This window comes from Chenopodium album, chromosome 3 (assembly GCF_948465745.1).
Source record: "Chenopodium album chromosome 3, dcCheAlbu1.1, whole genome shotgun sequence".
NCBI classification, from domain to species: domain Eukaryota; kingdom Viridiplantae; phylum Streptophyta; class Magnoliopsida; order Caryophyllales; family Amaranthaceae; genus Chenopodium; species Chenopodium album.
This window is the reverse complement of record NC_137836.1, coordinates 41,131,548-41,141,548: the sequence shown is the minus strand read 5'-3', so window position 1 is coordinate 41,141,548 and position 10,001 is coordinate 41,131,548. Positions and strand designations below refer to the sequence as shown.

Sequence of the window (10,001 nt, the reverse complement as noted above, 5' to 3'; positions counted from 1 at the left end):
ATCAACCACAATAATACCTTACACATTTTCATTGAACCTTTGCATTATGTTTTGACTTCCTCTTCTTACTGTCTCTCTGTAAGAAATGCATCAACGATCCCTTTAATACTTCAGAGCTTGATTGTTCATCTTCACCCTCCTCAATAGAATCCTCAGATTGGGAATTACTTGAGCCATGGTAATCTTCCTCCTCTTCCTCTATTTCAGTATACTACTTGGAATTCATGTTCTTAGCATTTGATTTGCTGTTAGGGACAACTACTTTAGAAGACCCTTGTCCCTTAGGTATTTTGGAAGACCCTTGCCCCTTTACAAGACTTCAAAGTGACCTAATACTCAAACCATATATTTCATGTTCATATCAACAATTTGCAGGGTAAAATAAACGCAACACAAAACTTTACACAAAACTTAACTTACCCCCTTTTGCCAACTTAAATTCCGAACCACATACTTTTTCTTCATAATTTACTTCTACTGCAGTTTCAACAAAGTGGCAATAAATATTCTAAAACCCATCAAAACCAGCAAACCATCAAAACCACATAACGCAACAACAACACATATTAATAAAGCCTAATAATTTAAACTACATCCGTTGCATTCATCACATAGGAAAACTGTTAGCAACTTAGTCCAGTGGTTAACAACTAGCTCCACTAGGGGGCAAATCCTACACCCTTAGAATGGATTTGTGGGAATGACAAAATCCACGCTCACATTTCAGTCCCTAAAATCGAAGCTACATAAAACTGTAAAACCCTAAATTTACATTCTTTCAATTGATTGAGAAAAAAAAGATAGCTTCAACAAATTCAAAAATCTGATTAATCGTGATAAAGGGAAGGGAATAAATTGGGGCACAAAACAAACTACAATCAATTGAAAAGGAGTAAATTGAAGAATATCACATACTACAAACAATTTGAAAGGAGTATATGACGAAACAACACATATTACAAACAAACGAAAATCCTAACATTAAAATTGCCCAATATCAAATCCAATCACTGTCAAACCCAAAATCGATTTCATAAGCTACAAATTTTACTTCAACCATTATCAAAATCCTAACAACACGTTGATTTTGGTTATACCAATCATGTTTTTATAATAAAACTTACTTGTTCGAAAGGTTGAGCTGGCATACATGTAGTGTTCTTCAGCTCCTCGACCACCGCGACGAAAATTAGACAATGGTGTATAATTTAAGAAGAACGAAGTGAGGGGAGAAGGAGGACGGTGAGCAAACACAGAAAGAAGAAGAAAATTCGACCTCGACCTCAGAGGAGAGAGAATGAGATAGAAGGAAGAATTGAATTTGAATTAAGGAGAACATAAAACCAAAGCTCATATACGTAAAACATACAAAATACTACATATGAAAATAAATAAAAAAAAAAACACTAAAAAGCATTACGATGTCAATCACGTGATGGGGGATCACATGCTGAATGTTCCACTGAAAGTTTATATAGTACCATTAAATTCTCAGTGGTACTCTTTATGCATAAATTTAGTACAACTGAATGCATATATAATACCATTATGTATATATATAGTATCAATGTATATTCAATGGTATCATTTGATCATCCAATGATACAAGAATACGCATTTGTTTATACATATCTATAACTATTACTTCCTCCGTTTTTAAATACTTGCTTCATTTCTCCATGCGCGGAGTTTTAGGAGAAATTAGAGAAAGTAATAAAATGTGGAGGTAGTGGGGTTGGTGGAAGAATAAAAAATTATAGAAAGCAAAAGTAGTGGAGAGAATTGGAGGAAAGAGAATATATGTTGGGACCACTAGGTGAGAGAAATTGATTAAATATTGTAAAAGCTTTCCAAATAAGGAAATGAAGCAAGTATTTAAAAACGGCCGCAAATGGAAAGTGGACCAAGTATTTAAAAACGGAGGGAGTATTAAAGTTAAAACCGTTGACACCATCTTTGTACACATGTCATTTTCTAATTAAAATGTTTCCCTCCAAAATTGATTATGACATCATTTTTTTCATTTTTTTTATCTTGCCAACAAATAAATTCAAATATGAGGAAGATTATTTTTTTAAAAAACAAATAAAACTATGAGTATCAATTACTAAAAGCGCATTAATGAAGTCTTTCTTTCTAAAAATACTCTTTCGATTTGTTGCAAAATTATTAATTAATTAATACGGAGTAATATAATATTAATAAAAATGTCTTTTAAATTCTTAAATTGTGCATCGCACGAGTACTAATATAGTGTATAATTACATGAATACGCCTTGTTATGCATTTCTACATGCCTAACATTCTTCACTCTAAAATTTCTCCACGTTTTATTACTCATTTAATCATTATTGTCAAATAGATGCAGAGTACTAATACTGTGGTACTGCTACTCTCAAACCCAACAAAGCAACAACAATATCATGACTCTTTGAATTCTATTTCTCAGTGACCTACAATGAGCGTCAATTCCATGAAGCAATCTTCCATTTCAACCATTATACACTCTTTAAGGTCATCATTTCATGACTCAGAGTTCAAGGAAGCTGAGAGAGAATTAATGGCGAGAGAGGAGAATATAAGGCGAGAAAAAGGTGAAGTTATAGCCAATTTGAGGGATAAATGCGGCGCATTCGAGTCGGAACTCGGCGAAATGAAGACTGAAAAGATTATGTGGGAGGAAGAGCGTCGTCGATTAGGAAGGGAAGCTGAGGTGAATGATGAGAAGTTGAAGGATTTAGCGAGGGAATTGAGTAATGCGAGGGATAATTTGGAGAAGGGTGCTAGAAGGTATGATGGGTTGTTGGAGAAGCTTAGGGTTTGCGAGGTTGAGAAGAAGGGGTTGGCTAAAGAATCGGGGAAATTGAGGGATGAGAATGAGGGTTTGAAGAGGAATTTGAGGGATAAAGAAGATGAAATTGAAGAGATTGACAGGAAAAATGGAATTCATTTGAAGGAATTGGAGGAGAAGGATTGGAGAATTGGGTTGTTAATGGTGGAAAAGTCGAAATTGGGTACCCTTTTGGAGGAAGTTAAGGTGGGACGGGATGAGAGGATTAGGGAGATGAGGGTGGATAATGAGAGGTTACAAAAGAGGATTTTGGAGTTGGAGAAGGAGAAGGCAGTGTTGGAGAAGGAGAAGGCGGTGTTTGAGGATGAGGCGAAGGAGGTTGAGGGGTTGAGAATGAAGATTTCAGGGTTGGAGGAGGAAAGAGCGCGGTTGGAGAAGGAGAAAGCGCAGTTGGAGAAGCAGAAGGCGGTGTTTGAGGATGAGGCGAAGGAGGTTGAGGGGTTAAGAATGAGAATTTTGGGGTTGGAGAAGGAGAAGGCGCGGTTGGAGGATGAGGTGAAGGAGGTTGAGGGGTTACAAATGAGGATTTTGGGGTTGGAGGAGGAGAAGGATAGATTGAATGCAAGTTGTGAAGAAATTAGGAGGAATGAGGCAAGGAGAATTGAGGAAGTTAAGGAGGTTTTAGAGAGGGAGAAATTAGAAAGCTTGAGAGAGAAAGATGAAATAATCCAGGAACTAAACAAAGAGAAAGTGGATTTAGTTATAGAGCAGAAGAATTTAACAGCTAAGATGGAAAAAGCCGAAAATTGGTTATCAAAACTTGAGGGAGATATAACCAAAATGATGTGCTTGGATTTGAAAAGAGATGCTACATTTATAAGTAGCCAGTGTGGGAGAATTTTATCTGTAATTGGAAAGGCTCTTGATTCTGAAGGAATTGGTCTCACTTGCAATGCTCAGGAAGCAGGTATATGCTCATCTGACCTTACTATATCTGTAATTTTGATCAATTTATATGGTTAAATTATTTGAAAGATTTATCACTATGGAAATTTGAGCATCGTACTGTTGTCGTATACATTTGGATGTGAAGAGGAACATCTTGGCCTGATTTTAGTGGGGTTCAGTAAGTTCAGATACAGGCTAATCAAGTTCAGTTCATAGTTTTAATTAGTATAGACAAGGGTTAATAATTTAAGATTAGTTGAGAAGAAAGAAACCTTAATGAGAAAACAATTGGCTGTGCTTGAAATTTTATGCTCAGGTTATCGGTCATGTTGTGTAATATTGCTGTTAAGTGAACATGGTTGCATCTCCATGTTGTGTTGCTGTGTGATGTTATTACGCCTGTTCTGATAGTCCTTTATTTCAGATTCAGCTTTTGTTTATAAAAGTAATGAACCCAAAGGCTTCTTGAAATCTGATGATGCTGTCAAGAGAACTTTGGACTTTGAGGCAGAAATTGTAAAAGAAAATGGGGCTTCTGGAATAAAGGAGACCACAGTGAACAGCATTATTATTGTTGACAGTGACGACGATGATGAGTACCCTCTTCGTGTTAGTGGTGTCAAAAGGAAGTATGTACATCCTGAGAATTTGAGAGAACAATGCGATAGTTCTAATGATGATAGCCTTAACCAGAAACATATGAAGAAGCTTGAACGTGGGTCATATGGATCAGTCAAGCCTGTATTATCAACTCCATCAACTGCAGGTGATGGGCATAAATTTAACGTTCAGCAAAGGCAAACACTGTCAGTTATCAGAAAATGTGAAGAAAAGCTCGTTAGAGACATTGGAGAGCCAAGATTTGATGGGTTTGTGGATAATGGTGGTAAGGAAGATGAATACGGTAATTCTAATTTTGAAAACAACAAAGCTCATAGTTCTTGTCCCCCTCAACTTGAAAAGTACATGGCCACTTGCCGGCAGAGGAAGGAAAATAAAAAGCTGGAGGTTGCAGCTGATATGGTCTGTGCTTTTGACGAAGATCCTGACTTTTGTGCCAAGGCTGTTTGTGCATTATATAGGCAGTTTAAGTCTTCGATGAAGGGTTCAATTTGTGCTAGCAGCAAAGGATTTGAGAAGTGTGATGCTGACAGGTAACCAATGTTTAAATATTATAAATCTTTCAGTTTAAGATTATCTAAAATGTCAGTTGAGATCTTTTAGAATTAGCATAAGATTGCTTAATAAATCTCTTCTGAAAGTTATAAGAATTGATATACCTAACACATAGTATTGCTATATTACCACTTGATATGATAAAACTGCCCTTCACATTTTCTTATTATCAAATCTTGTTTATTCATCTATGGAGTCCTTTACTCATACGGCTTTTGGATCATAGCCAATCAGCAGAACATCCTGGATTTTGAAATGGTAAAATGAAGATGCATCCTAGCCAAAGATAATACTATGTATAAATCTGTTTTTATCCACACTAGGCAGCTGTTTGGCTTGTGAAGTTGCTAATTATCTTTATTAACCACAATAATCTTTATTTTAGTCAAGATTCTCTTTCTTCAAACACTTTTGTGTTTGTGTGAAGTACCTATGTGAGAAATAATTAGTAAAATTTCATCTATGCTTTGTTTCATCTAAAATTGTAATCGTATACACCTATATGTTCTTACTATTTACGTTGAACAATTAGTTGCCACTCTCTAGCAAACAATGTTGACTGATTGACTGTGTAAGTAGCTAACTTTAGTTATGAGAAAAACAACCTGGTAATTTTGGTATGAAACAGTTGAACTGCTTTGTCAAATATTTTACTTCGTATATGCTTGATGTAATTGGCACCATTTTATGAATCTGATTTCAATTGAGTAAGAAGCTGCTAATGCATGCAGCAGTTCTTTCACTGATCAACTTGAAATATCACTTTGCAGCTTGTGTGCAAAAGTTACTATGTGTCACTCTGGGACAAAATGTTCAATCAGAAAACTATTATCAGTCTGAGTTTTATATGCTGGAAGATATAATACATGTGGTAGTTACTGACATCATCCACATCTCATCAATAAAGTTCTGTTTATTTGTTTTGTTTGTTATTTGTTTATTTATAATTCTTAATCATCACCTTATTAAGAGAAAATACGCTTGTAGTTGCATCTGTCTGAAGTGTGTATATTGGTTCTAGGGGAATTTCTTTGGCAAAATTTCTTATAGATGGGGATTTAAAAGGCAAGATGAAGAGGTCTGTGGATGAGTTACAGCAGCATGATCAAAGCGGTCTTGATGATTGTTGCAGGCTTGCCAAGAAGAATGCCAAACAGCTGATTGACATCTATAAAAAAGGCGAGGATCCTCTTTTTTCTCCTTTGTCCACTGATCTGAAGTATAAGTAACCCATGAAGAACAACGATGTAAGTTTCTGACATGTTTCTCTATGACGACTCTCTCTCTTCTTGTTAGTGTTATTCTATCCTTGTATATGTATGTAAGTAGCAACTGGGCTGTACCTAGGTAGTAATATAGTTCAAGCGGCTGGCAAACTTAGATGATAATCTATCTGCACATGATGCTAACTTTTTCAGGATGATTTAATCAGGTAACACAAAATTCACTCCCTGTGGTGTTACTACATTCTCATTGTAAAAGACAATTTGCTAATTACTAATCATCTGAATCCCAAAGTTTCGTTTTTGCCTGATCACGCATACATGAAAATGGCGATTTTTGTCTGCTCTCCTTCGTAGTCATGTCTAGTTTTGATAATTGTTTGTTGGATGTGTGGATGTAACTTTTTAGCTGAGATTTGGAGGTGCATTAGAGGAATTATGAAAACAACAAAAGCAATCCCCAGTGAAAAGTTCTGTACCATCTAATTTCATTATGATTCGGTCTGTAAATTACATTGCTAAGCGGAAAGAATTTTTCCAATTGCTGGTTACAAAAAATGTACTGAAACCAATTATACAAGTTTTATATCAGAAGACACATTTATAAAGAAGAAAAGCATAAGAATGAATAATGAAATCCCCTGCTGCCTTGGTTCATTATCTTCGCTCTCCGTCCAATGTAGAATCTGGAACATGATTTACTTGTACAATTTTGGAGGAAAGATGCAGTTGCCAGATGTTTATTTTGGAACAATCTCCCGAGGGTACTCCCTTTATTTTGCTCTCGTCTTCAAGAACTGCTTCTTTGACAAATTTGAGTGAGTTCTGCAATACAATTTTGTTTTGTGATTAGTTTAGTGATTGAAGAGTGAATTACATTGAACGTCATTAGCATAGTCTGGTTACTGTTTTTCTGCCTTTATTATATTTAGTTGATATCACTTCGCAAAGGGGCCATAACAAAGAGTTAAAGTATGAACCTGTTTGGTGGCATCTGCAAAAGGCAGATAACCCCATCGTTCAGGATCCCATAGGATGGAGCTATTGAATCCGAAACTGGAAATGTGGATGGCCAATTCCTCGGCATCCATTTTTAAGCTCTTCAGATGCCATCCGATGACTTGGGAAGATTGGCAGACTGGCCCTTCAATTATCATCTTCTTTCTGCTTGCTGACAGTTTCGCAAGGGGCCATGACCCAAATGTCCTGTTTAAACACCTCATTTTCTTATCAGCCTTGATGAGTAGAATCTACCGCAAGAAGAAATAAAATGTAAAGGCACAGCGTTTTTCTACTTTGCTAGCAAGCTAAATTCGACTGAAACATGCTTTCTCACATTATCACACAGTAGGGGCAACAATTCATCTGTTTCTATGACACAAAAACTTTGGATATACTAGAACCAGTAGCATAAGAGAAGGAAGGGAGAAAAATTCTTACCCAATATCTCGAATTTCATCAAAGAAGCTGAGATCATATACATTTGAGAGGCCTGCAAAATGAACAATTCCACTTAACCGATGATGCTCAATATGCTTTAGTGCAAGGTTTCTCTGGTGATCCATTTCAGTTCTATGATCTGTAAAATTCTCCTTAAACACCAAGTGTCTATACATTACCCCTGTATGCCTGAGTATATCTGATACACCAGAAGACTCCAGCTGGGACTCCACAACAATCCACAGCAGTGGCGGAGGCACCAGTTTCAGAGTATTTGCCATTCTGCTTAACAAAACTCCTCTTAGAGGATCCTTATCATTTGTAGGAGTAATAACAATGATTTGTTTCCTTGGATTCAGTTCATCACTTTCATTATTACTCTCGACAAAATTTGCATCCTCTATTGCACTGTCTGGAGCTTCTGATAGGCTTCTGTTAGCAGAACTGTTGTTGCCTGCTACACCCAGCGTAGGCCTTGGTGCTAGCTCAATGGACTCGTTATAGTGTATGTCCGCTGTTGACTTGAGACTAGTAAATGGAGTTTTACCAGTAGGAGCAAAACCCGTGAAGAACCCCATCACAAAACATAGCAAGAAATGCAAAACAGCTTTCTTCCATAGATGAATCCGCTTCTTTGATCGCTCCGTGGATCCCATATATCTTAAGCAAAATAGAAGATGATTACAGAATATAATTGTAGCTCAATGAGCTAAGCTTATATTAATCTGGGTGATGTAGAGGAGTTGAAATGACTTGTGGGTGACATTTTATATACTAGTAGTAAAATTGAATAGAAATGTCGACTTTCGGGAAGACTAGCAGGTTTGTCTTAAAGCAGTGCTACAGACTATAACAATGATGGGCACTAGCTAACTCAAATGAGTATGAGCAAGCCATTTGTTTTTATTATTCAAAATTAGTATTAGATTGTTTAGGTGTTTCATGGTTATTGTGTTGTTGCTTCTAGAGTTGATCACTTAAAGTAAAAGAAAACACAAGCAAAGGAAGTAAACAATGGAATATTTGATCTTTAGTTGGTGGCTTCACCAAATGGTTGTTGAAGATGCAAACTCATTACCAAATTATGATTTCTAATTTGAAAAATGATTACTTTTTTACTTGAAAATTTGGTTGATTTTCATCTGTCATTTAATTAATCGTTGACTGCTTTGACAATGGAAGAATCTGATACAGATTCTACGCATGAATCTTTGAATTTTATGAGAGGAAAAGGGATTTGAACTGAAGAACTAGATTCGGGCACTCAGCCGTAATATTAGTAAAAGAAGCATTTATTTTTAAAAAAATTTGCTATATATAGCTCTACATATAATAAGCTAAAAATGGAATAAACAATGAAAATATAAGATTCATTACACTAGTTAAGCATGATTTTGTCATGTAATCTTAAATTAATACTAAATTAGAAAAAGATATTAAATGCTTATTTGTAACCTGAAGGGCTACATATTACATGCAACATTATCGTTTTTTTTTTTTTTTTTTAAAATTCTTTCAAGCAGAAATAGACGGGAGATTCGCTGCATTTTTTAAAAGTTAAACAACTTGTCTGTAATAGTAAACTTGGTAGTTGGTACTTAGTTGTGTATTGTACTATCTGTATTGGCACCAAACTATCGATCATTTGATATAAAATTCTGTTAATACAAACAAAACTATGAGTCGGACCAAGCTAAACTTAGGTCTTGTTTGGTTGACAATATAAAATAGGAGAATTGAAAATTTATGGGATTTGATAAATTGATGAGTTGTTTGGTTGACAAAAAAAAGCAAAATGAGGGAAGTGGAAATTCATGGGAATTTCAACATGCCACAAAACAAGCGAAGTACATTATCTAGTTCCCCCTTGGTCAATCAAAATTTATGAGATTAATTCCCACGTTGCCAACCAAACAAATTTAGGATATTCTTAGGAATTTCATGAGGGAAATAACTTCCCATAAAATGTAATTTCCTTTGTGAATTTTATTCCCATGTTAACCAAACAAGGCTTTAGTATAGTGGTAAGGATTGCACCTTCCAACCTTAAGGTTGGGGGTTCAATCCCCACTAGAGCTACTTTCTCAAAGTATCCGACCCGCAAATACTGGACTAAAAAATCATGAGGATTGAGGTTCGGTCAGGGTCTTTCTCCTTACCGATTAAAAATTTAAAAATTGAAAAAAAATAAAAAAAAATTATATAAAAAAAAACGTGAGTCGTTAACAAAGTAAACCTTTCTTGTGTTGAGCTAGAAGTCTAGAATGGCGTAAGTGTGCAGTTACCAATTTACCCCTTCTAAATTTATCATAGTTAGAAATTAGGCAGCCTCGAGATAAACTGAACTTGTTGTAATTAGGGGCTGTTTGGTTGAGGGTATTCATCAAAGGAAAAGGGAATCAACCATCTTGATTCCCTTTGTT

The 10,001-nt window shown here is 35.7% G+C and overlaps 2 protein-coding genes across 2 annotated transcripts; one reads left to right on the top strand and one right to left on the bottom strand.

Annotated features, from left to right (window-relative positions):
* Positions 1-2,365: 2,365 nt before the first annotated feature.
* Positions 2,366-6,443, top strand: LOC145623953 (uncharacterized). Its single transcript, XM_081676870.1, has 3 exons — positions 2,366-3,758; positions 4,164-4,893; positions 5,937-6,443. The coding sequence occupies exons 1-3, from the start codon at positions 2,459-2,461 to the stop codon at positions 6,142-6,144; spliced, it is 2,238 nt and encodes a 745-aa protein (XP_081532996.1). The 5' UTR covers positions 2,366-2,458; the 3' UTR covers positions 6,145-6,443.
* A 109-nt stretch (positions 6,444-6,552) lies between these two features.
* Positions 6,553-8,466, bottom strand: LOC145623955 (beta-1,4-xylosyltransferase IRX9-like). The gene is made up of 3 exons (XM_081676871.1): positions 7,579-8,466; positions 7,119-7,344; positions 6,553-6,963 (listed from the first exon to the last, which is right to left on the bottom strand). Exons 1-3 carry the CDS (start codon positions 8,232-8,234, stop codon positions 6,796-6,798), a joined length of 1,050 nt encoding a protein of 349 aa, XP_081532997.1. The 5' UTR covers positions 8,235-8,466; the 3' UTR covers positions 6,553-6,795.
* Positions 8,467-10,001: the final 1,535 nt, after the last annotated feature.